At 43.1% G+C, this 25,328-nt stretch overlaps 2 protein-coding genes across 5 annotated transcripts in view; one reads left to right on the forward strand and one right to left on the reverse strand.

Annotated features, from left to right (window-relative positions):
* The window catches only part of DUSP16 (dual specificity phosphatase 16), a 152,159-nt gene extending 141,241 nt beyond the window's left edge, over positions 1-10,918 (forward strand). For all 3 annotated transcript variants that reach the window (XM_019744716.2, XM_019744714.2, XM_019744717.2), the window contains 3 exons: positions 1,833-1,992; positions 5,102-5,225; positions 7,107-10,918. In XM_019744716.2, the coding sequence (XP_019600275.2) occupies positions 1,833-1,992; positions 5,102-5,225; positions 7,107-8,283 (1,461 nt within the window). In that variant the 3' untranslated portion in view covers positions 8,284-10,918. The remainder of the gene's footprint in view (positions 1-1,832; positions 1,993-5,101; positions 5,226-7,106) is intronic.
* A 5,792-nt stretch (positions 10,919-16,710) lies between these two features.
* The window catches only part of BORCS5 (BLOC-1 related complex subunit 5), a 69,078-nt gene continuing 60,460 nt past the window's right edge, over positions 16,711-25,328 (reverse strand). For both annotated transcript variants that reach the window (XM_019744809.2, XM_019744808.2), the window contains exon 4: positions 16,711-17,404. In XM_019744809.2, coding sequence (XP_019600368.1) covers positions 17,174-17,404 — 231 coding nt within the window. In that variant the 3' untranslated portion in view covers positions 16,711-17,173. The remainder of the gene's footprint in view (positions 17,405-25,328) is intronic.

Consider the following 25,328-nt stretch of genomic DNA (forward strand, 5'->3'; position numbering starts at 1 on the left):
TGAGGCCATCAGGAGACTGGCACGCAGCTGAAGGCTGCTCACTCTGAGAAGCTTGCCTACTTCCAAAAGCTGTTTCCTGACATAGTTGTCTCGCAGTTGATCTGGATTTATTAAGTCTACCTTTTATATGAAATAAAATATGTTTATTGTGCCAAATGTGGTAAATGAAGGGATTAGGGAATTGGATTATTTCATAGGGGTAAAATAGGAAGAAAATTACCAACTTTCTTTAAGGTAGTTGGAAAAGACTTGTGGAGGAGATAGCATTCCAAGAAAACGAAAAAGTGACCAGAGTTGCTTAGAAGAGGATTACTGTGTTTCCGCGAAAATAACACCTAACTGGAAAATAAGCCCTAGCATGATTTTTCAGGATGACATCCCCTGAACATAAGCCCTAATGCGTCTTTTGGCGTACAAATTAATATAAGACCCGGTCTTATTTTGGGGGAAACACGGTACTTCAGGCTTAGAACGTTTTCTGAGAGGTGACAATGGATGACTAAATGAAGCGAGGTTGTATAGGCTGGTCTAGAAAATGGCAGACGTGTCATTTGAACAAACGCTTGTTGAATGAAGCTATGAAGGTGGAAAAACAAGCAAGAATCAGTCCAAGATCTCACGACTTTACTACTTAGTAGGAGAGACAAAGAATTTTCTCCTAATTATAACACAGTGTGCAAGGTGCTTTACTAACAATATGAACAAAGAAAGTACTTTGGAAGGTCATGGTGATTAGGCATCAGTGGGAATGTTAATTTACACAAAGTAGGATGAGTAGGACAGGGCCTGGTAAGCACAGAACCGGGCATACATACGATGTTGGGGGATTTGGAGGTTGTACGGGACAGGTGCAGGCGGTGAGAGGTGATGAAATTAAAAGTGGACAAAGCACTTATCCCATGCTAATTACAAGAAAGATTACTCTAGTTTTTGTTCAGTCTATGGTTTGGAGAGGAAGATACTGCAAACTTCAAGAGCTCCCTGGTGATGGTGGTGGTGGCCTTTATGTTGTCCTGAGGGCTGACCACTGAACAGCAATGGTTGGGAATAGAAAGAAGAGGATAAATGGGAAAGGTGATACCAAAAGAATTTGGCAACTATTTGTATGTGGGGGTCGTGAGAAATGTAACAGTCCTATTTTCTAGCTCAAGTGTCTGGGTAGATGTCATTACCATGAAGCAATTCTGGATTGCAGAGAGAAAACAGGAATTTAGGGCAGAGTCGGAGAGAGATACTCGTAATGTGTTGAGTTTCTGACGTTTTGAGTTTGAAAGGCCTGTGGAACATGCAAATAGAGATCCAGGAGGTAGCTGAAAATTTGGGTTAGAAATTGAAGAGGATGTATATAATTTAATCATCAGCATATAGAGTTGATAATTAAAGCCTTGGAAATAGACTCAGCCTTTAAAAAGAGTAGAGTGGGAAGACTGCCTAGAACTGTATCTTAGAGAACAACCAGCATGTTCAGTTTGGGAAGAAAATAATTCTTGTCGTATGTACATATGTTCTAAAGTCATAGTAAACTGTCGTGGTTTTATTTTGTATTCTTCGTTCCACTTCTCTCTCTGGTAGTGAAGTTAATACAGAGTTGACTATAGTAATGATACGTGATCTTCAAGCATACTATCTCAAACAGCCTTTTTTGCCCTTAAAAATTTCTATTTTTAACTTGTCTCTAAATGTCATTGTGCTAGGTTTTTGGATTTCAGCATTTGAACAAACTGATTATTTCAAGGAAACTAGTAATTTTTATCATTACATTAAACTTGACTCTTTCAAAATGATTGTGCTAGTATGTTATTAGTCATTTTAATTGCTCTTTCCCTCCACAGGAGCTGATGCAACAGAATGGGATTGGTTATGTGTTAAACGCCAGCAATACCTGCCCAAAGCCAGACTTCATCCCCGAGTCTCACTTCCTGCGAGTACCTGTGAATGACAGCTTCTGTGAGAAAATTTTGCCGTGGTTGGACAAATCTGTAGATTTCATTGGTAAGTAGCTCAAGGACTATTACAAGTCCTTTGAGTTATAGTCTCGTGTATAGGTATACCCCCTCCGTCTATCCCCTTTCTGTTTCTTTAGAGAAAAGGAGCCTACTTTAGAGATTTCAAACATCTGAAAACAACACATGATGCTCTTTATCTCATTTAGTAGCCAAGGTGATGTATGTGTGCCACGCTCTCCATAAGGGACTGGCCTTGTGACATTCTAGCTAACTCGACACGACCAAGGTTAAGCCTGATGGGAGCTGTGATTATGTATTTGCAAGCATTTGAAAATCAGTTAAACTTTTGGGGTTAAATTTCTTACCCACTTTTTCAAATCCTGTAAAAGACTTGGAAACTTTGGTGGCATTCCTTACTTAAACTGTTTTTGCCTTGCTGGTTTTTCCCAGAGAAAAGTCAAATCCTGTGAAAACAAATCCCATTATATACATTTAAAGTCTTTATGTCACAAGATTTCTAAGCCTCCGTCCATGTGCCAATAATTTCAAATGGTATTGGATCTAATAAAATTCCAACACACACACACACTCTTGCTCATTTCCTTGGCATTGGTTGTGACAGGATCTGATCTGTACCAGAATATCAGTCCTGTGCCCCCTATGCCCCGACCCGACTCCTGGCTTCAGGGGCTGCGGTGCCAGGCTGGTGCCGCAGGATCAGGTCTGCTGGTAGTGAGTGGGCGACATGGATTTGCAACGTGGTTCCAGTGGAGAGCGGTGAACAGAAGAGCAATGTGGCTACTGGCTCTTGAGCAGCATCACAGGGTTGACTGTTGATGTTCCAGAGCAGGAGTTTTTGTTGTTGTTTTTTCCCCTCAAAGACACATAAATTGAGCAACTCTAATCCATAATGAAATACTCTGAATTGGTTACTGTAATTTATAAAAAAGAACTGGTTCCTTTTAAAAAGTGAAATTATGTAAATTAAGCCTCACTATTCATACCTTCATCTGTGAGAGAAATTTTTGAGATAATGCTTTGGGAACTTTGGATAATTCTGAAAACAGTTCTTTTTTTTAAGATTCTAGATTGCCAAGAGTTTTCATCTTTAATTAGAATTCATCTGTGAAGCATCTGAACCTAAATGGCTTAATTTGCATTAAAATAATCACAAGCAAAACTTCCCAAATTAATCCCACCCATTGTACTTCTAGGAAATATTCAGCATATGATTTAGTTTTTGCCTTTTTAAAAGATAATAATTATGATTAATGATCTCATTTCTTGTCACATCAATTCAGAGACAGTTTGGCTCTAATTTCAGCTAAAAGTGCAACTTTGGAATTTATTTAAAGGAACCTGATTTCATCAAGTCATGACAATATCTAAGCTTTTGGAGGGTTAATAGAACAGAGAGAATATGAATACCTTTGCCCCCAACTTATTTTCTTTCATGGGAGATATTGGGACCATCCTTCAATTCACACCAAAGGAAAGTTACTGTGTTCCAAGTTTGTTGAGTACACACACACACAAACACATTATCATAATTTATTTGTAATATCTGAAAATATTTTTACTTACAGTATTTCACTTGCTTGGCCCTATTTACTAGGATTACCATCCTCGTCCCATCCAGTAATTCAGGGCAAAGTCTCCAGCCCACCTTTGGGATGCAGCCCTGTTCGCTATAGTTGCTAGTCTCCTCCCGGGACATTTTCAGCCATGGCCAGTCACGGCAAAGTGTAATTTGCAGGCGCACCCTCATACCAGGACTTAGGAACTTACAGGGTATCTTTTCTTTTTTATTGTTTTGATTAAATTTCAGTAAGCTTCTCAGCTCATTGAGAGCACTCAGAATTTTCATGGAGTTTGATCTTTATTTTTGGTTAATGTAGGCAGCAGTAAGCACGCTTTGCCTGCTTGTGCCATAGGGCACTCATGAGGTGCCCCCAGTCCCAGCTGGCTGCTTATACAGGCTCCTGCCCCACCTCACCCTCCCCAAGCTCATAGGCAGTACAGGGAGGGAGGGAATTAAGAGCATCTATTCAGAGCTAAGCTGTATTTGAGTCCTGCCTCCTTAGGTTCATTAGTTAAGTGATTTGGGGTTAAGGTACTTAAAACGTCTTTGTTCCTCATTTTCTTGATCTGGAAACTGAATAATGTATCTACCTCATAGGAATATTGTAAGGATTGAAATCAATAATGTATGTAGGATATCTTGCCAAGTGCCTGGCTCATAATTAGCTCTTAATAAATAGTAGCTGTTTAAAAAATTATTATCCGAGAAGTTTTTTTGTTTTTTTTTCCTTCTTAGAACTGTACTCTGTAACCTCAGTTATTACCTCCTCTTTTTTAGCCTTTGGAAGTTCTCGTCCTCACTGGCTTCCCCTTACCCTTCACATTTGTTATTCTCACCCTTTTTTTTTTTTTTTTAAAGATTTTATTGGGGAAGGGGAACAGGACTTTATTGGGGAACAGTGTGTACTTCCAGGCCTTTTTTTTCCAAGTCAAGTTGTTGTCCTTTCAGTCTTAGTTGTGGAGGGTATGTCACATATGTTTGAAATGGAAAATTTTTAAATTTAATTATCTCGCATATATCAAATTATTATGTGGTGCAACTAAAAATAATACAATGTTATGTCAGTTATATCTCAAAACTGGAAAAAAATTTAATATTGCTTATAGAATTAGAAAAAATTGAAGTGTCAGACAACAAGGGTAAACAAAATGTTAGCTAAATCATAAGGTTTTGGATATTTTCTTTATACATTTCTGTATTTCTGAAATTTTCTACACTAAACAAGTAGAATCATGTGATGATCATGTAGGATTTATACTTAGGGAAAGTTATTAAAATAATAAATAATGTAAAAAAGACATGGTGAAAAGTCCTTGAGTAAGAGTCAGGCATCCTGAATTAGGGACAGATCGCTTATTAACACGTTTGGACCTTCATTGTCCTATAGGTAAATGGTGGGGAAATGATCTTCCCTTACTTCCTTAAAAGAATATTGAAAGGAACTATCTGTAAGTAGATGAGATGTATTACTTTGAGTTGTCAGATGAAAGACACTGAGTAGATAAATTCAAGCAAGGTGTCGTTGCTGAACAAAGCTGCTTTCCATGACCCTCCTTCAATTTGATTCCTGCAGAGAAAGCGAAGGCCTCCAATGGCTGTGTCCTGGTGCACTGTCTGGCTGGGATCTCTCGCTCTGCCACCATCGCGATTGCCTACATCATGAAGAGGATGGACATGTCCTTAGATGAAGCTTACAGGTGAGGACAGGGACGTGTCCTGAATGATTGGCTTTTCATTTGACCCGGAACATGAAGAGATCGGAGGGTGGGTAACCAAATTGAAGCAGATCATGATTATGTTAGTTACACTCTTTACAGTTGACTGGATTTTTGAATGGTCTTTCAAAGATTGGAGGAGAATGCTTTTTTGTAATTCAGCATTAATTCTACCTTAACATGTGTCAGATTCATCGTCAGCTGTATTTTAGTTTAAGGAACAGCAAATCCAAACAGATCTCTCTCCTGTTACATGAATTTGTATCTTTCTCTAATTGGGGAAGTTATCACTTGTTCTAATTTACATGTAAGAAGAAGAGCTCCAAGAGAATACTCATAGAATCTCTATTCTGCTTCAAACTTTGTGTCTCTTTCACTGTGAGTAAAAAGCCTAACACGTGCAAGTATAAAACCTAATAATTATCAAATTCCGTTTATTAAGTAAAATTTCCTATATTGTAGAGTTGCCCAGATTTTGCAGTGTTTAATTTTTACTGGACCCCCCCCCCCCCCCAAACCAGAGGACAGACAAGTGACAATAGCATAGCACTAAGGACTGGGGGTTTTGTTTAGTGACTGGAGCATCTGGGTCCTGTGTGTCTTGTTGGATAGAGGTAGGTAGTTTTCGTGTGATTAGGAAATCAGTAACTATAGGTGCATGGAGCCAGCCTGGTTTTGGACTTTTTTTTCCAAATTAGAAAATTTGGAAAAAAGAAACAAGCTGCCTGAACAGCTTCCATTTGAAGAAGGAGACGGGGCAGATGGGTCCTGTGTTTGTGTTACCTCCCTCATCCTCCATTCAGGCTTTTCTCCTTAAGGTCCTCCTGTGCCGTGTAAAAACCAGAAGAAAAGGCACCCATATATCATGTACGAAGTCTTATGAGCACCCTATGTTTATACTTGTTACAGTTGAGCCAGGTATTTCTGGCTTTGTTAATTTACTTTAGGCTACTCGATTTCCAAGGAGTTTATTTGTTATTTTTTTCTTATTAAAATATAATCTTTCAGCGTAGTTTTCTCATTCCTGCATCTCCTCTGAAGAGTGTCCATGAGGGGTTGGGGCTTCTAAAGAATTTATCTGCTCTCTCTTAAGAGTCTTTATTGCCACAATGAAACATAAAAGCTATCTATTACTAGTTTTGATCCCTTGATGAATCTTCGTTAACATGGTAGTGACAAAAATGAACCTGAGATCTGGTTTGAATCCCAGTGCCATCATGCAGTAGCTGAGTGGTTTTGGGCAAGTCCCTCAAGGACTTCATGTACTTGTATGATGGGGAGAATTACACCCACCTGACGTAGCAGGGTTCTGAGGACTGAACTGAGATAATACTTGGTTAACTCGATTTAACGCGTTCGCGTGTTCTAGGCACACAGAGCCCACTGTGTATGTGGGTGGTTATGCTATCGAGAGAGTACAAAGACAGGGCTCTCAGAAGAGTGTGCTTTGATGCTCAGGCTAGCTGATACCCTCTCTTTTGGTCATTAATGAAAACTGAACTGTCTTGAGGCAGTGACGTGGGGGACTTTGAGAAGCATGATATTGGGACCAAGGGGGGAGTCTCTGGTGGTGAGGAAAGAACCATCTCTTATCAATTGCATTAGAAGCTTTGGGTCCTTGAAAATAAGGAGGCTAAAACTGGAGCTTTTGGGGACCTGGTACCCACCCCCCCTTTCTAGCATGCACCAAGTACACGTTATAAAGCAGAGGCCTTTCTGATCTCTACCTTGAGGTGTCGCCTGATTAAAACAATCATTTTCCAAAGCTATTTGGGAAGGTGTGTCTAATAATTCTCTATCTCATTTATTTACTTAAGATGAACTGTAGTTGTAAAATTCAAGTTTCCCCCCTTCTCTTCATAGATTTGTGAAAGAAAAAAGACCTACTATATCCCCAAACTTCAATTTTCTGGGCCAACTCCTGGACTATGAGAAGAAGATTAAGAACCAGACTGGAGCATCAGGGCCAAAGAGCAAACTCAAGCTGCTGCACCTGGAGAAGCCAAACGAACCTGCCCCTGCGGTCTCAGAGGGTGGACAGAAAAGCGACGTGCCCCTCAGTCCACCCCGTGCCAACTCTGCTACCTCAGAGGCAGCAGGGCAGAGGCCTGTGCACCCTGCCAGCGTGCCCAGCGTACAGCCATCACCGTTAGAGGACAGTCCCCTGGTACAGGCACTCAGCGGGCTGCGCCTGTCCTCGGACAAGCTGGAAGGCAGCAGTAAGCTCAAGCGCTCTTTCTCCCTGGACATCAAGTCCGTTCCGTACTCAGCCAGTATGGCAGCGTCTCTGCATGGTTTCTCCTCATCAGAAGACGCCCTGGACTACTACAAACCTTCCACGGCTCTGGATGGGCCCAGTAAGCTATGCCAGTTCTCTCCGGTTGAGGAAGTATCGGAGCAGACTCCCGAAACCAGCCCAGACCAGGAGGAAGCCAACATCCCTAAGAAGCCTCAGGCTCCTCGGCCCACAGACAGCCAGAGCAAGCGGCTCCATCCAGTAAGAACCAGCAACAGTGGTGCCACCCAGAGGTCCATCTTATCGCCACTGCATCGAAGTGGGAGCATGGAGGACAACTACCATACCAACTTCCTTTTTGGCCTTTCCACCAGCCAGCAACACCTCGCGAAGTCTGCCGCTGGCCTGGGGCTCAAGGGCTGGCACTCGGATATCTTGGCTCCCCAGACCTCCACCCCTTCCTTGACCAACAGCTGGTACTTTGCCACGGAGTCCTCTCACTTCTACTCCGCCTCAGCCATCTACGGAGGCAATGCCAGTTACTCTGCCTACAGCTGTAGCCAGCTGCCCACGTGCAGCGACCAACTCTATTCCGTGCGCAGGCGGCAGAAACCAAGTGACAGAGCTGACTCTCGGCGGAGCTGGCATGAAGAGAGCCCCTTTGAAAAGCAGTTTAAACGCAGAAGCTGCCAGATGGAATTTGGAGAGAGCATCATGTCAGAGAACAGGTCACGGGAAGAACTGGGGAAAGTGGGCAGCCAGTCTAGCTTTTCAGGCAGCATGGAAATCATTGAGGTCTCCTGAGAAGAAAGACACGTGGGACTTCTGTTGACAGTGTTTTTCTCGTTCACAAAAAAATATTCCCTGTAAATCTGAAATATATATATGTACATACATATATATTTTTGGAAAATGGAGCTATGGTGTAAAAGCAAAAGGTGGATCAACACAATTGTCTTCAACATCTGCATTTGAGAGAGCAGCCAATACGTCTCTCAACAGAAGTGGAAGGGCAGATGCTAGATTTCCCCCTAGACAGCTAAAACAGTTTTATGCAATGAATTGCACATCCCCTCGTTCTTACTAAATCAAGTTTTATTTGGTGTTGGAGGACAGAAATCCCTTACCGTCCTCATGTTGTGCTACAGCGATCTCCAATGCTAGTCTTTGTCCCGTCCTCCCGTATGCACCTTAGCGCAGAGACTGAGCCAGCCTGTGGGTCGGGGGGTGGGGGGAAGTAGACCCTACTAGGGACAGAACCTAATGGTAAATCCAAGGGAAATGATCACCTCCAAACCTGATGCACAAATCCAAGCTCACCGGATATCCGAGCGATTCAAGCATCATTCTCCTGTTCAGACCATTAGGGGCCTTGCCGAGATCTACTTTAGAGCAAACCTAGTACCTCAGACAGAAAGTCGGGATTTTACCACTACCATGTCTGGTAGCCCGTTTTCTCAGCATTGTGAATGGGAGGGTAACGAGTCACTTTTCAGACCAATTCAAACTGTCTATGCACAAATTGCCAGTTGCGCCTGGATGGAGGTAGTTGATTGCTTCTTCTCAGATTTATGAAGAAGGGAAACCATCTAGGATTCAGTGTGACAGCCACGAATCTGGCAGCATAATGATTGGGAGGCTAAACAGGTCTAGCCTCTATAAATCAAACAGTTGTTTAGAATGGGATTGCTAATCCTTTAAATAAAGATGAACGTGGGGGAAAGCCAGGTGTGAGTTTATTTGGGTTCGTAGCAGAGCAGCAGCACCTTCAACTTCTCGGCCAAAGTAGATGTTTCCCATTTCCGCTTCACTGAGGATAGGTTTTGTAAAAGTGTAACAATAAGGTAGACTTTTATAGGAAACTACCAAGAGAGAGAAAAACTATGACAAGATTAAAGAAGTTTGTAAAGTTTCTGAAGAGAAGCAGGAAACTTATTTCTCAGTGGTTTTCCCCCATAGCATGTGATGAGGGTGGTATTTCTATAATTTCCTAATTATAGACTTTCAGATTTACTAATCGGGCTGAGAGAGGCTTTAGTAAGGAAGGAATGTTCGGAATGAAATAGTATAGGATGGTGAGAAGGGGGTTGGATTTTGTGTCGTCGTGAGCAGAGTGGAAAGCCACAGCCAACATATGCTCAGAAAATAGCCACAGCCGTTTTTTTTGTTTGTTTGTTTTTTGTTTTTTAGTAGAAGGGACATAGCAAAACAGAGCAGGACCAAGGTGGCCTCTCAGTCCTTGACCTACAATCACTGTATGGAATCAGTCCTGGCAGCTGAAAATAGGAGGTGATCAGAACAAGTACACAAGTGACAGCACATACCTGCTTCTAAACTTCCTGGCTTGGGTTTTGTCAACCACAGGGTGGTCCTCTTTTGAAGCCTTAAATCACAAATTCACATCAGCAGCTTTGGGGGGAGGAGGGGAGTTATTGTTCTTTACTGTAAGGGTAGCTAGTCGCCAACTCATCTCAGGTTTTTCTGTTTGAGAAATGAACAGTCCTTTGACTAGGATGTGACTTACTATTTCCTATGGTGACTGCTGAAACCAGCATGGAATGACATGATTCAAACCTGACTTGATCAGGACGATTATCAGCTTCACGTACAACTGCTTACGCACAGATAATGTGCTATGATATGGGTTTCAGATGAAGGCAGAGAGTAAACTGCATAGGGAATGTGCATTGTTACCGTATGGAAAAAGTTCTGTTAAATGATCTGAATTAGTTTTTCTGTGTACATTTAAGTTTTGGATGTAATCAGACATTCTCAAGGTTTCACACAGTAATTTCTGATGGGTGATGTATACACACACCAAACGTGTAACAGCTCACTGCTTTCAGAGTTTGGTCACAACTGTTGAACGTTTTTAAGAAATGAAAGCAGTAGCGCCAATGTCCAGTATGTTTCAGGAGGGTCGGGGGACTTTGTTTAGGCTGTTTGGGCAGACGTTTGCCCTCCATCGTTCGGGATTTCCCTTGGCCGTGGTCCCCTTCCTTGCTGGGACTGTGCTGTAGTCAGACACTACCACCTTTGGTCCTTGCTCGGGAATGTCAGGTAATCAGCTCTTGTAACCCAGACCACCCTGCTGAAGGGGGCGGCCTCACAGGCAAGCGCTCGCTGCCTGGGCACCTGCGGGGCGCATGGTGGCTGGTTCTCTTCGGCGTGTAATCGTAGGGGAGGCCGAGTCTACTAGCATGATACACAATGGTGATTTCAAAGAGCAAAACTCGACTTCCATGTGAGAAATGCTGGAAAATGGTTCAGGATATTTGTCAAATTAGGTGGCAAGATTGTATAAATGTTTAATATGAACATAGTGTTCTTTTGGAGTAAGGCAAGCTGTTGAATGGTTAAATTGTGTATTTCTCATGTTGATGTGTCGTGTGTTAATATGATGAAATAAAATCAAAACTGGTACCTGTTTATACATAAATATGAGAAACGACCTCTCTTTGAAACTAGGTGGGAACAGCGACGTCCAAGTTGTGAAAGGAGGCAGTAGTGGAGCCCGTCCTGTTGTCATGTCGAAGAGGATTTAGCTCAAAATGGTGAGATTGTCAGATAATCGTGCCTCTGTCATTCACATGAAACACTGGGTCACTGGCAGTTCTGTGCCAGCCTTCATTCTTTAATATCTTCACCAGACGCACATTTGGTAAATGTCTGCTGACTGACTGAATCCAGAACAAGTACAGGACAGGAAGAAAAAATACCAGATACACATTTGTGGGACATTTTAATGTATGTAAATGGTCTAATTGTAGGAAAAACTGAGGAGGAATGGTTAGTAAAGATCTGTTCGCCATCATTGCCATGGACATCTCAGTGACCTCTCTGCTTAAAAATGACACTGGACATGATGACTTAGGAGACGAGAAGCTTAGTCTCATCCATGTGTTAGTATCGAATTATGCATTAAAGTAATACAGCGTTTCTTTAATACTTTAGTGCATGCAGATGGAGTAATGATAAAGAATCATAGGTGATGTCATTTAAGTAGTTGTGAAAGGCTTCTGAGTTAAACTTAGATTTAAGAAAATGTAAAAGCAAGGGTTGGACTGGGTGAGTGACGACTAGAAGTGCTGTCTTGGCCCGGGACCTTGCAGAAAAATGGAGGTGGGCGTGTGACAGAATAAAGGGAGTATGGAATAAAGCTGCCTCAAGATGGAAGGCGGCAGGAGGGAGCAGCTGTTTCAGTGAGAGGCTTCACATGAGGTGTAGATGTTGCGAAGGCCTGGAAGTCAAGCCAGTTATTTAAACAGACAGATTTGGGGGGCGTTTAGTGGCCAGGCTCAGTAGGCTGGTGTTGGAGGACTAGTTTGGGTCTGACAACTGAGACCAGGGCTTAGATAAGGAAGGTAGATGTGAAAAGTAGGGCGCATAGTGGGACTAGTTGATGGAAACTTTTCACCCTGAAACTTTCACTGCCATTTTAAATAACTCCTGCCTGGTTTTGTTTTTCTGACATTAAGTAGTAATGTTTTAGGTCTAGTAAGATTTGTCTAGGTGCTTTTCTCTGACTATTACTCTTCTGCATCTATAAATGGAAGAGGGAAATAAGTTATTTCTAGCGTTCTGTGGGGCCCATTCATACTTGTACAGCATAATTATACTGATTATATCTTTAAAGTGTTGTGAAATAACTGGAAAATTACAGCATCTTCTTGGAAGATGTTTACAAGTCCATCATTGTTGCAGTTTATGTGCATGACATCAACTTGGGTTTATGTAAAAACAGAAGTTTTATTCCTTCGGTTCTAGCTAAAACACGAGTGTTTGAAATGCTATCCCCCAGGAAATACGGAATGTAACCTTGTAGGAGCAGTGTCACCGGCAAACTGGGTGACTTACAGAGGGTTAGTGCAGCTATGGTCTGGGTTCTCTCTGTTCAGGGGAATTACAACAGTTTCAAAGACTGAATTAAAAGAACTTGGTTTCACAAAAGCTTTCAGCGCAAATTATGCCTCACTATATAATAAAAGGTACCAGTAGGAATACGCCTTGATTGGTGAAAAATTGAGGCATCAGTAAATGCCATCAGGTCTGATAGTGACATGATGACCCAGAACAAACCCCTAAGAGTAATGGATGACACGTACACACCTGCATACCGTATGAGATACTGGTTAGACTAGCAGCCAACTAGATTTAATTGCCAAAAGTTTTGATTTTGATTTGAAGCATGTGAATAATTTATCTGGTTACCCTTCCTTCTTGTAGCATTTGAAAGCCTTGTGTGTGTGCGTAAGAAATTAAATGTTATTTATGAGGGAACAATGACATCTCTGGGGCACTATGTAGCTTTTAACAGGAATGAAAAGGTAGGGAAAAGCAAAGCAAAATCACTTCTCTCATGATAAAAAAAAAAAAAATCTTACACCTAACTAATCCACAAGAAAAATTTCACTTCTCTCCACTCTACAATCTTTAGTATCAACGTTTTAAATAATTTCCTGAGTGCTATATATCTGGGTTTAGCTGAGGTCTGAATGAATTGGGAAGATTTTCAATCACTGTAGAATTGAACCCGTGCTTGCTCACAGCTCTCAATTTCTGAGGATTCCTGGTTCTGCCTTGGGACTTGCTAGGGGGAAAGCCAAAGCTAAATACTACAAATCAACACAGAACCAGTGGCACACGTCAGTCCCCTGGGGCCATTAGTTTATGTAACCTTGGAAACGGCATGTTTGTAATACCTATAATGTACCTTTTTCATATGTCAGAAAAAACAAATACCTAGAGAATACTTAACCAAGAAAAGAAAAAACCTACCTCATTTCCTGAGTGCACTCCTGTATCACAAGGGTATGGAGTCCTCAAAATTCATCAAATATTTACTCTGGCAGAAAATACAAATTAAATTACTAATAATAAAACTGAGACAAACAGACATGAAATCTATAGTTATAAAGGTGCTCATGAAATCTACATTATCACTTGCTCTTAACCCCACAATTCATTTATTGTAAATTTACATACACACAATACAAGGGGTGAGGGCTGGCTTCTACTGACCTTCCACTTCAACTAGTCAAACAAGGAGACTAAAGAATAGGGGCCTATTTGACGGTGTTTGTAAATATAGATGGATAAGTTGATGAGCAAAACAGGTTCATAGGAACCCAACGGACACCTAATTTATCAACAAAAAGGAGAGAAGCTCTCCCTTGGGAACTTAGAATAAAGTCACTACCAAGACCTGGGGCCACTGCTCAGTGACAGCAGGTAGCCATACTCCTTATCACTGCTCAACAGTGAAGTATCGGAACTGCAGCCTTGGAATGCTGGAGTTGGAAGGGGCATGAGAGCCCATGCAGACCAGCTCATGCTGCAGGGAGGTGGATGAGGCTCGGGAATGGAAGTGACTTACCAAAGATCAAGACTGGAAACTTCCAGCCAGGGCTCTTCAGACAACTCCAGCCTGTCTCTGCACTCCCAAAACATCCTATAGCAGCCAGATAGGTCTTCGGGTATTAACCAACAGAGATCTAGTGTAACTTTCTGGAAATAACAAATCGGATGCCCAGAATCCATTGGAGAAAGTAAAATGCGGAGGAAGGAAAGGACAGGTAACGCCATGTTATCGGAGAACTAGGAATCATGTAGAATAGGAGTTTTTAAAGGGACTGACCTTAAGCAATTAATTACAGGAGCTGGTAGGGGTCCTGGTTCAGCTGTTTGTGTGAAGTCACTGGGCAGGTTGGTCAGGCGTGAAGCTGGATATGCAGGACGGGGGAGAACTAGGACGACTGAAGCCTGTAAGCAGCAAGATGGAACCAGCATGTCTCTCCACCAGAACCCTTACTGGCCTCTCCCGTAAGCAGATGACCTGAAGGAGAAGCTAAGTGTCGTACCTGGCCCAGGATTTCACGGAGCTGCTAGCAGCATTGTGTGGGAGCTGGGGAAGCTGTGGGCCCAGCTGCTGCCCAGACCAAAGGTGCAGCAGATCCATTAATGTGCGTAGACGCAACAGGGCCCGACCGATGGCGACTTGCAGAGTAAGCATGGTCATTCCTTTACTTCCACGAACAAAACTCCTGCACATTTCTCTTGCGGTCAAACCTAGCCAGAAATGAGCAGGGAAGGGAATTCTGGGAAACACGGTTCAGCTTAGCCAAGTGGACATTGCAAAACCACTACGCACCATAAATATTGTTAACTAGAATTCTTTGAAAAGATACCAAATTCACCTATTGTCTGCTTCTACCCAGTAATAAGTCGCCTACCTACCTAGGACCCAAATCTAAGTGAACTGTATTAAGTGCAGTAAGGGTAATAGCACCTGAACCCTGTGCCGTTTTCACTACCTCTCCCTTTGAAAGATACAAGCATGTCCCTGAGTTCAAAGCTGGGTTCTGTATACTCCAGGAATTCAAAAAAAGACTGATGATGATGGCTGAAAAATGCAATTTACTGTCAGTCTAGGTGAAGGGAATATGGGTATTCCTCATACTATTTTTTCAACTCTTCTGCCAGTATGAAATTTTTAAAAAATGGAGTTAGAAATAGTAATGAGAGTCGGTGGGACCTAGTCAAGCCATACCAGATACTGAAATGTAGTATTGTGAAATCTTAAAACGGTGTGAAAAATGAACAAAACACCCAGCATGAAACAATATGCAGAGAAAGATCAATGGATTAGAATATAATCCAGAACTAGATCCTTAATTATATGGAGATTTAATATATGAAAGAAGGGGTCCTTCAACGGAGGGAATGTTGCTCTTTTCTCCTCCATTACATTTCCTAGAATGACCTTGGCCATTTCATATGTTTCTGAGTTACAGAACATCTTTCTTGATTTGTACTCTAATGAAGTGCTCTAGAAATCGTTTAAGGCCCCACTAAAATCCTGACTCTCAAAAGGCATCATAAAGACAAACTTCTTTCAACAGTGTGGCCCAACAAAGGAGAAAGGTATAGCGCCCCACTCCCAGCTCACTGCTTCCAGTTCCTCCATGGCTTTCAGACCACGTGATCTCTGTAGTCAGCCATCTCTACCCCACCTTACTAACAGGGGCAGGGTGGGGAGGAGTGGGGGGTGGGGGAGAAAGGCAGCAGCACCCACCCAGGAAGGCAGAAAGGGGAGCTGAAGGTTGCCCTCGGGAAAAGGCAGCTGCTGCCTTGGCCTCTTCTCTTGGCTCTGGTTTCCAACTTGTCTCTCCAGCTCAGAGGGAATGAACAATCTTAATATTTTTTTGGTCCTTAGAAAATCCTAGAAGCTGTTGGTTTTTTCCTATGTCTCATTAAAAAAAAAAAAAAGTTTTCTTTCCATTTAACTTGGAATGTTCATGTTTCTCCTGTCATCCAGTTGCTTTATGTCCTACATTTTATTCTGGGTTGTACGAACCTTACAAGATAGTAGTATCTGATTAAAATCCAAGATTTAAAAAATGTAAAAATCCACAAAGCAGATAAAATTTACCTGAGATATGCTAAGTTAAATGGGATCGATTTTAATCTTATAAATATACCAAAGGCTGTTTCTGACATAAAACAAAACAAAACAAAACAGCCCTGAGCTTTGGAGAAATAATGGGCGCACGGTGGAGACCTGCACGATATTCTGCCCCCCATCAGTGACTTCCTTCATCCCCAGCTCTCAGTTTCAATTTCCCAGCCTGGATCTGTTCCTACATTCCATTCCGTTGCTTCTTCAGTCTTTTCTTCCATTAGAACATTTATGATGTGCAAAGTACTGCACGTAGTACTTTTGTGGTTACTCAAATTGCTTCATTTCCTAAACTCCCATAGAAATTCAGCAGCATTTTGAGTTTATTCTCTTCAGAATAGAAGGCCAGGGAGACTCTGTAGCCATTTCTGTATCCCCGGCACAATGTCTGGCATATCACAGGGGCTCCATAAATGCCTGCTGAGTGAGTGCTCTCTGTGGTCTGCTGTCAAAGCCTGGCCGCACCACAAGTTTACCAGGCCAGTAAAACAAATGCTGGCTAAAAACCTCATTACAAAAATTGGAGCCCTGCCAGTGCTGATGTAATAAAAAGAAACCTAAATGGTGCCATCAGGGACACCCGTTATCAGTGGGAGATGAACCCAATGGGGGTGTAGAAAGGAGTCTTGGGTTTCCGATGACACATATGAGGGACAACGTACCCTGGCACACAACAGAAATACCAGGGTTTCCCCAGGGCAGGAAGAGTGCCCCAGATAAAGAGCTGCTAGGATGGAAACAGGGTAGCAACAGTAACAACACAGATACCTGGATTAAATTAGTTCTTTATGTTTACAACCTATAACCCAGAGAGCCTACTGAGTAAAATTTCATGAAGGCAGCAAGGACACAGAGCTTAAAATATTTCTCCCCTTCTCTCCATATTTTTGCTTCCAAAGCTAGACTAGATAATGTACACTCCATTTTAAAAAAATCTAAACAAAACAAAAATAATTCCCAATGCAGAGTTCTTTAACGATTTCCTAATAATTCAACCATTCCAACTTCAGTGATCACTGAGAATTAGTTTGGTTAATTCTGCAAAGAGCAAATGCATCAGGGCAAGGGGTAGACAGGTGACGTCAGGTGTTCAGCCGACGGCTTCACATCCCCTTCTACCAGCTGCGAGCCGGGGCACATCACATGACTTGAGTTCCCAACGTCCTCAGGGTACTGGTGGGGCCAGGCTGTCCCCAACACGACAGCCCACAGCCGGGCAGCAGGGGAGATGCACCACTAGAGAGCGAGCTCCCGCTCTGGTTTCATGCTGAAGGGCTCCAGCCTCTCGCCCTCGGGCAGCATGCTGTTGAGCCTGTCCAGCAGGGGCACAGTCTGGTCTATGCCCATCTGTATGCGCCGGAGGATGGCGGACATCTCGTTGACCTTCTGGATCTGCTCCGCGTATTTGGCGTATCTTTTCTGGCGCTCTTGCATGAAGCTGAAGAGAGTTTCTACAGACAGATCCATCTGCAGAAGGGAAAAGAAGCGAAATGCAGTAAGTCTAGTGTGAACATCTCCTCCGAGGAGGATCAGGTGGTCAGCACGATCCCCACGAGGCACAGAGTCCCACAGGTCACATGGAAACTGACCAGCTTTAGGGGTAGCACTGGGGGGATTAAACCCCAAAACAAAAAATCCTTCATGAACACAACTGTATTAACTGTGATTCCAGAGCCATCTTTAGAGGGAGACTAAGAGATGACTGACTCTGGCTGTCACATTTTGGGAATGTGAGCCAGTTATACTTTGTTGAAACCCAAGGATTTCTCTCTCGATCTCTCTACATGAAAGAATCCTGGGCTTAGAAATCAGACAGACCAGTATTTGAATCTGGCTCTGCCACTTGAGTTGAAAATACTTAGGCTTTCTCTCTCAGGGACTTCATCTGCAGAAAAAGGGAACAAATTCCAGTTACAGCATTGCTGTGAGGATGAAATGAGTTAACGCATGCAAACACATCTTAGCACAGGACTGGGCATGGCACAGCGGTGCTTTAAAATGTGTTTTTCATTCTTCCCTCTCTCCCCTGAATGGGTGAGATGGGCAGTCACTCGGGGGAAGCCTGCAGGAAAAGGGGGGAGCTCTCCCAGCCAGGACCAAAAATGCCAACCAAGGCTCAAGTCCTGTGAGGCAAATTGTGAGGACTGCTTCATGCAGCCTCTCCCCCAGTTAAACTTGAGGCTGTAGGCTCCCCTTCTGTGACCTCTTTTCTTCCCCTGGTGAAGTCTTTGGAAACTACCATCTTGATAAAATGGGGCGGGGACCTGCAGCGAGTCAGATGCCTGTACCCCCTCCTCTGCGGACCCCACGTCCGGCTCCCTCCTCCTAGTTTCATCTATTCCAGGAGCGCGTGCCCTGTCCCAAACAGCATCATGCAAAGTGCTGGCACTCCATGCAGGTTAGTTACTACAGAGCCTCTGAAAGCTTTGTGACCAAAACAAAAACAAAACAAACTATATGTTAATATAAGAGACTAAAGCCAGCCCTGAGAAAAATCATCAGTTCTATTTTTATACTGTGTTGCGGGGAGAGGGATGAGAGGAGGGGAGATGTGTTAGAAGAATTCAGTGCTTGTTTTTTATATGTCGGTTCTTCCCTCCCTTGTTCTGAAATGCCCAGGGGACAAAAAGACAGCTATGGGAGGGGGCTCAGGGAGGAACAAAACCCAGCAGAATGGGAAACACCAAATAACATGGAAACAATTTATACCTTCAGAGGGTTCTCTGCAACCCTGTGCCATCAGTCAGCACACTGGAGGTAGTGACCCAGTCAATTACTGTGTTTGTAACAGTCAATCGCCAGGCCTTTCCAGGATGGCAATTCAACCCAGCATCTAGAAATACTCTGCCCTCTGAGAGATGGTGGGAGATGTGGGAGCTGCTTGGAATCCTCGTAAGAACCAGCACGGCTCATTGAACAGCTCACTCCAGAATTCAGAACCTTCTCGGGCTATCACATTTCACTTGGCAGGAGCATTCCCACCCTGTCTTTCACCCCAACTCTACCAGACTAGATATACACCCGGGGAGTTCATCTGAAATGGCCTCCAAAACTCTAACTTATCCTAAGGCCCTTGGCAATCAACCCATCCCCTCCCTGATTTATACCTAATCAGTTTTTACAACCATATTAGCAAGGTATTTGTTCAGATGGCACACACGTCCCTACACATTTCCACATCCAGCCATGGCCCATGTTTAATGTATCCAGAGCTTTTGTCCAAAACCACTTCATGTTTAATGCTTAGGTGAGCACATATAATTCAAGCATGCTGTTCATACGTGCTTATGTCTTTTAACAGTCAATTCCGTAACAGTCCATGAAAGAAAAAGAATGACGGAAGAGGAAACTTAGAGTTGAATGACCTCCAAAGTGACAAAACCAAGACTACAATCGAGATCTCCTCAGTCCAGCATCTTCCTTTTACACATATTTCCTTAATGAGCGAGTGTTCCATTAGTGGTACATGAGATTTCAGTTGGTACATGCCATGACATTTTAGAACATCAAATTACATGATGAAAAAGTCAATGCCTTTTAAATCTTTCCCCATTCTTTCTGATTGCTGCAAGGAAAGTCTCAATCTGGTGCAAGTAAGACTTTAATACCTGGAAAAGTGTAATAAAATCGGTCATATCTATTTCTCATGTACCTGCCCTTTGCAGGTGATATCTATTTCTCATGTACCTATCTTGAGGTAACACTTGTCCTGATCCCTGATCCCTATATTTGTATGTACCATGAATCCCAGTACAGACTTATTCTAGCACATCTGACATTACTTTAAGCAGTAAGTCAGTTATCTAATGAAATTCTGGCTCTTACCATTTTGACAATCTGGGACATATCCTTATTGACCTTTCCTATTTCTATTTTTGGCACAAAGATTCTAGAAGCATAGACAGTCGACAGACATTTATTGAGTACCATAATGTGCCATGCATCATGCGAGGTCCTCGGGATGTAGAGACTAAGAACCCAACCTATTTATACCCACACAGCTTATTGTGTACATCAATATGACTTTTCTTTTCCATTGTCTTTGTTAACATGGCTTTAGTTTTCCAGGAAACTCAGGCCCAGGAAGAAAAAGGTTGCAAATAACTTTGTTTCAGGAACTTCCAGAAAAAACACTTCTATGAAAAACTATTAGATTTTTCCAACAGACAGAGAATGACCGTTTATTCTCCACAACTCTTGCCTCGAAACCCTTGCCTTGCGGTGACCACGTGACTAAGTTCTACTCAGTGGTATGTATCTGTGGAAGTCTCTTGTGGCAGCTGTTAGCTGGCACACACTCTTTCCTCTGCCTCCCCCTCCTCCCTCTGCTGCTGCTGGAATGCAGCCCCCTTAGACCACGAGAATAACTAAGGGCACATCATTGGGTTAGCAGAGCAGTGAGCTAGTAGTCTGGGTCCATGCAGACTTTTTGGGTGAGAGTAATACCAGGCCTGGGAGAGAATAAATTTCCATTCTGCATAAGCCCCTGTAATTTTGGGTCTCTGTAACACCAGTTGAATTTAATCTCATACGGATAGAAGAATGAATGAGATAAAGTCCCTGCCCTCAAGGAACTAAATGTTTACTCTCAAACTCATACTTTAAATCTTGCCCTACATAGTCACATTATTTTTTGAAATATGGCAGTATATTTCAGAGGACAGGTGGAATAGGGGATGCGATTATTTGTGGGTACACCTGCAGGCTTTTTAAAAACATTATATATCCACAGAATGTGCTCAAACTTGTTCCAGATACCTAATATGGATGGTGCAGCCTATTTGCCCACCTGGTTAGTCCACTGCCAGATATGGCAGCTGGGTGAGGCAGGGTTTCAGGGCGTCACTACAGTGGGAAGAGTTGTTGTCAACAGGTTAATGTAGAATCTGGTTTGGTGCCAGTGCTGAGCCTGAAGCTACTCAGCAAGTCTCAGAGCACACCGAGGCCAGCTGTCGCCAGCCTGGGGCCTGTGGACTCTTGATAGTTTTCCAAGAAAGAGTGCAATGTGGGTGGGGCTGGCTGCTCTCAGAGAAAGTGCCTCTGGTGTTGGGCGAGTTGGGTGGGGCGGGGTCCCAGCGAAGCTCACTAGACCAATCAGATTCAGATTTGGCCGTGTGGGGGCGGGCTCGATACAGGAAAGATGGCGCCAACCTGCCAGCTGCACAGAAGGACCCGTCACAGGAAAAATGGTGACTGTCCTCCAGCCCTCACTCCGAAGCAACAAACTTCAGTCTGCCTCCCGTATGCCTCCGATGCTCCATGTGTAACTGTCCCTCCGCCAGAGCCCAAGGTGAGTGCCTGCGAGCGAGTCTGTGTACAGGCCCTTTAAGAGGACGTCTGGGTTTCCCGCAACCTTCTGTCCCTCCAAGTCAGTCAGAACCCCACTGTTTTTCACAGCCAGATGTTGTGGGGGCTCCTCTTCTTGGCACCAGTACTCTGGGCTGGTATGGGGCTGTGGTCTCTCGCACCTCTGGGGCGGTGTGGCGGGGGGAACCTTCATGGCCGAGATAGCTTTCCTGATTCTCAACTGTCACACAGAGGTTTGGGCTAGCCCGTTTTGCGTCTTCGCCCCCTCCTACCAGTCTCATCATGGCTTCTTTGCATCTTGTGGGGACAGAGCCAGGAATGCAGTTTCCAGGCTCTGGGCCTCACGTGGAAAGGTGCTGGCTCAGGTAGTAAATGGCCATCAACTGTGATTGGATGGCCATCAGCTGTGACTAGTTGGCCGTCAGCTGTAACCAGTGAGCCACTGGCCACTAATATAACTGCCGTGGCTGCGCTAGCAGCGGATGGTGGCTGAGCTAGCAAGCATGGATTGCAGTTAGCACGGCGGATTGCAGTTAGCAAGTGGGGTTGGTTGGCTGGCAGAGAAGTGGACAGCAGTTTGCAGATCATGTGGATCCTATTTCCTGTGTCTCCAACCCAGCTGCTAGTGAGACTATAGTGGTATGACTCCCCTATCTATGGCTCCGTTAGTGTTCCTTTTTGGCCTCATCATATCCTGCGTTCTTATGCGGAGAGCAGGACCAGAGACCTTGCATATGACACTCTTAATGACAATCTTTAATTATAAAACTTTTGTTGAGCCAGACTTCAGATGATTCGCCAGGTTGATAGTTCTATAATTTGGTTGTAATTTTAATGTGTTCACGGGAGGAAGCAGGCATACTGTTTATCTACTCTGCCATCTCGGATCTCTTTTCTTCAACTGAGTTTATTTAAAAAAAAAATAGGGAAGAGGGGGCCAGTGAAGAGTAACTGGAAGGGAGCCAGAAGCCCAGGGAAAAGTCCTGCAGGTCACCTGGAAGTGGGATCTGGCCTTCTTGGGACAAAGGATCCAAGAAGAAGATGTTAAGAGTAACACATGTCTGAAGGTTGTACTCATTGGCACTGTTAAGTCAACAGAACTATAAATCAGGAAGAAAAAAAAGAATAGCTAGATGTTAACCAGACAGTTGTCTCAATAGAGCTCCCTTGCTAAATGCCGGACACAGTGTGGAAGGGAAAAAATTCTGGTCAGTTCTCACACCACTTTGAGGATTCTGGAGGCTTCCAGCTCATGACCAAGATTATCCTGAATCCAATCTGTTGTCTCTGGACAGTTACTGCTGGCAAAGGAACTGGCTATTCATGACTGCCATGCCCACACTGATGTTGCACTCCTAAACTCAGGAGGGACGGGCTTCGTGGAAGCTCCCATCCTGACTGAGCTGGAGAGGCAGAATAGAACTTAGCTGCTTTCAGACCCACTGGCTTAAGTTCTCAATAGTTCACCTTCCATGGTTTGGCCAGAGCTTTTACCACAGGTGTGAAGTGACCATCCAGACCCTGAAAATGACCTATTTAGATATCTGAAGGCATTGCTGAGCTCGAGCTGAGAGACAGAGTCACTCGGAAAGGATGGGGCTGGGGCTTCTCTCACAAGAGGTGAGGGCTTCTCCAAAACACAACACAATAAGGAACATGTGAGGCTGGGTAATCATTTCAGCTTTATGACCAACAGCTTGTGGATGAAGACAGTAGTGTCAGAGAGAACTGGGTCAAAATCTTAATTCTGCATATGATTGATTACCTATGACTTTGAACCAGTTACTTAACCTCTTTGCGCTTCAACTTCTTCACCCTTAAATTGGGGATAATAATTAGTACTGACCTCCTAGGGTTGCTGTGAGGAGTAATGACATAGCATTCACAAAACACCTAGAACAGACCCCGGAAAAACAGAGCTCCATAAATTATAAAATAAATATAAACTGAAACAGAATCTAAGTATAGAAACCTCTTCTACATGAAGAATGGAAAAGCCAGGTAAGAAATTGAATAAATAAGGGGGAAAAAAATGGGGGGGGGATGACATTTTGAGATATCCAAATAGACACAATATATCTTTGTTGCAAAGGCGGGGGAGCTTATTGTTATGTCTCATCTCTATTACATTAACTGTCTTCAAGGCTTTCACAATCACTCAGAGGACAATTTACCATTGTCTGTTTTTGCTGACATGTTTTATTTTTGTCCTGAACTTCTGCTGAAAAATCTTACAACAGAGTCACATTACTCATCCCAAAGTTTCCTGACGGGAACACTTCACACTGTGTAATAACTGAAATCATTAATACCTACTAGCCCTTCCATGTGTTTTGGTCTATATATTCAGCCATGAGAATGATTAACTATTACCATTCTCTGGTGCTACCCAACATGGTAAAATAAACATATGTAAGTGTACATGCATGTATATATTTTTTTTCTCAAAAAATATTTTGAAAGCAAGCAGAAGAGCTTATATAAATGACACCATCCCCCAATAAGAGTATAGTACTTACAATTTTTTGTGACATAAAATTTCCTGATAGAATAAGTTTGATGCTGGTTGGGACAGGTAGATCATCCTATGAAAGAAGTCTAAATGCTTGATGTAATTTCCTTTTCAAAGTAAAGGTAATCTTTTCCAAGTAGTGATACATACTACAAGGTCCTGTAGCTTTAAGTTAGAAAAGATGCATGGATACAACAATAAGAGCTTCAGAGAGGAATTGTACATCTTCTAAATTCTAAAACTTAAGTTGCAGATATGTACAAGATGGCCAAAAACAAGTTTAATGACTTTTTCATGGGTCAAAAGAAAAATGAGGGCGGCCGGATGGCTCAGTTGGTTAGAGCGTGAGCTCTTAACAGCAAGGTTGCTGGTTCGATTTCCCCATGGGTCAGTGAACTGCGCCCTCCACAACTAGATTGAAAACAATGGCTTGAGATTGGAGCTGAGCTTCCGGTGGTGGGTGGCCAGTTGGCTCAGTGGTTGGAGCACAACGCTCATGACACCAAGGTCGCCAGTTAGAGTCCGACATGGGCCAGTGAGCTGTGCCTCCCCGCAACTATATTGAAAAAACAACGACTTTGACATCCTGGAAAAACACACTATTCCCCAATATTCCCCAATAATTAAAAAAACAAAAAAATAAAGAAAAATGAATAGGTAAATCGTGTTCCATAGTTAACAAAATTCAAGTCTACATAATTGATAGACTGTTGCTTTTCCTATGCCTAAATTACTTAGGTTCACAAGAAAAACAAAAAAGACTGCTGAAGGACTTAATGGAGACTACATTTAAAAAGTCACCCCTCTTTCCCATCCTTTAAAAGTAATGTTCAGCTTTTAATGAGATGCCTCTCAGTTAACTTAAGCCTCAAGATTAATTTTCATTTGGTCTCGATAGATAATTGACTCTCTGCACTCCTTCTACATGTACATTCCTGTTTCCCAAGGAGGTCAGGTTAGGAGTGTGAAGACGGGAAGGAGGAGGCCCTGGTGTGCCCAGGCCAGCGAACCAAGGGGGCTGCCTGCCCTTCTCACATTCCAAGCCCAGCCCCAGCTTTGTCCTTCCTTTGCGTGGACATCCTCTGTGCGCCCAAATATAGTGAATATACAGTGATACAGAATTCTACTCTTATTTTAAGGTTTTTCTAGCTAATGGGGCTAAAAGGGAAAAAACGACAATTCATCCTGTTGTACAGCTATCCAAATAATGAATTCTGAGGTCAGGAACAATCTGCGGGGACATGGCCCTGCCTCAAATGTCTGTTTGGAGATGGGCATATTACTGAGTTTTAGCAATGCAGGCTCACCCCCACCCCAAATCCTTGGCACGGCTAATAACTCATTACCATAAAAAGACAGAAGGCTTGAATTTATTAGGTTGGTGCAAAAGTAATTGTGGTTTAACAGGTTAAAAATAATTGCAAAAACAGCACTAACTTTTGCACCAACCTAACAAATCCTACTAGTTGTGTGACAAATCACAAACTGAGTCTCTCAGCTTCTACTTTTTAAAAGTGGTAATAATAATAGTTGTCATCCGTCCATCCTATCTCACAGTAGTGTTATAAGGAT

Source organism: Rhinolophus sinicus, linkage group LG02 (genome assembly GCF_036562045.2).
Source record: "Rhinolophus sinicus isolate RSC01 linkage group LG02, ASM3656204v1, whole genome shotgun sequence".
NCBI classification, from domain to species: domain Eukaryota; kingdom Metazoa; phylum Chordata; class Mammalia; order Chiroptera; family Rhinolophidae; genus Rhinolophus; species Rhinolophus sinicus.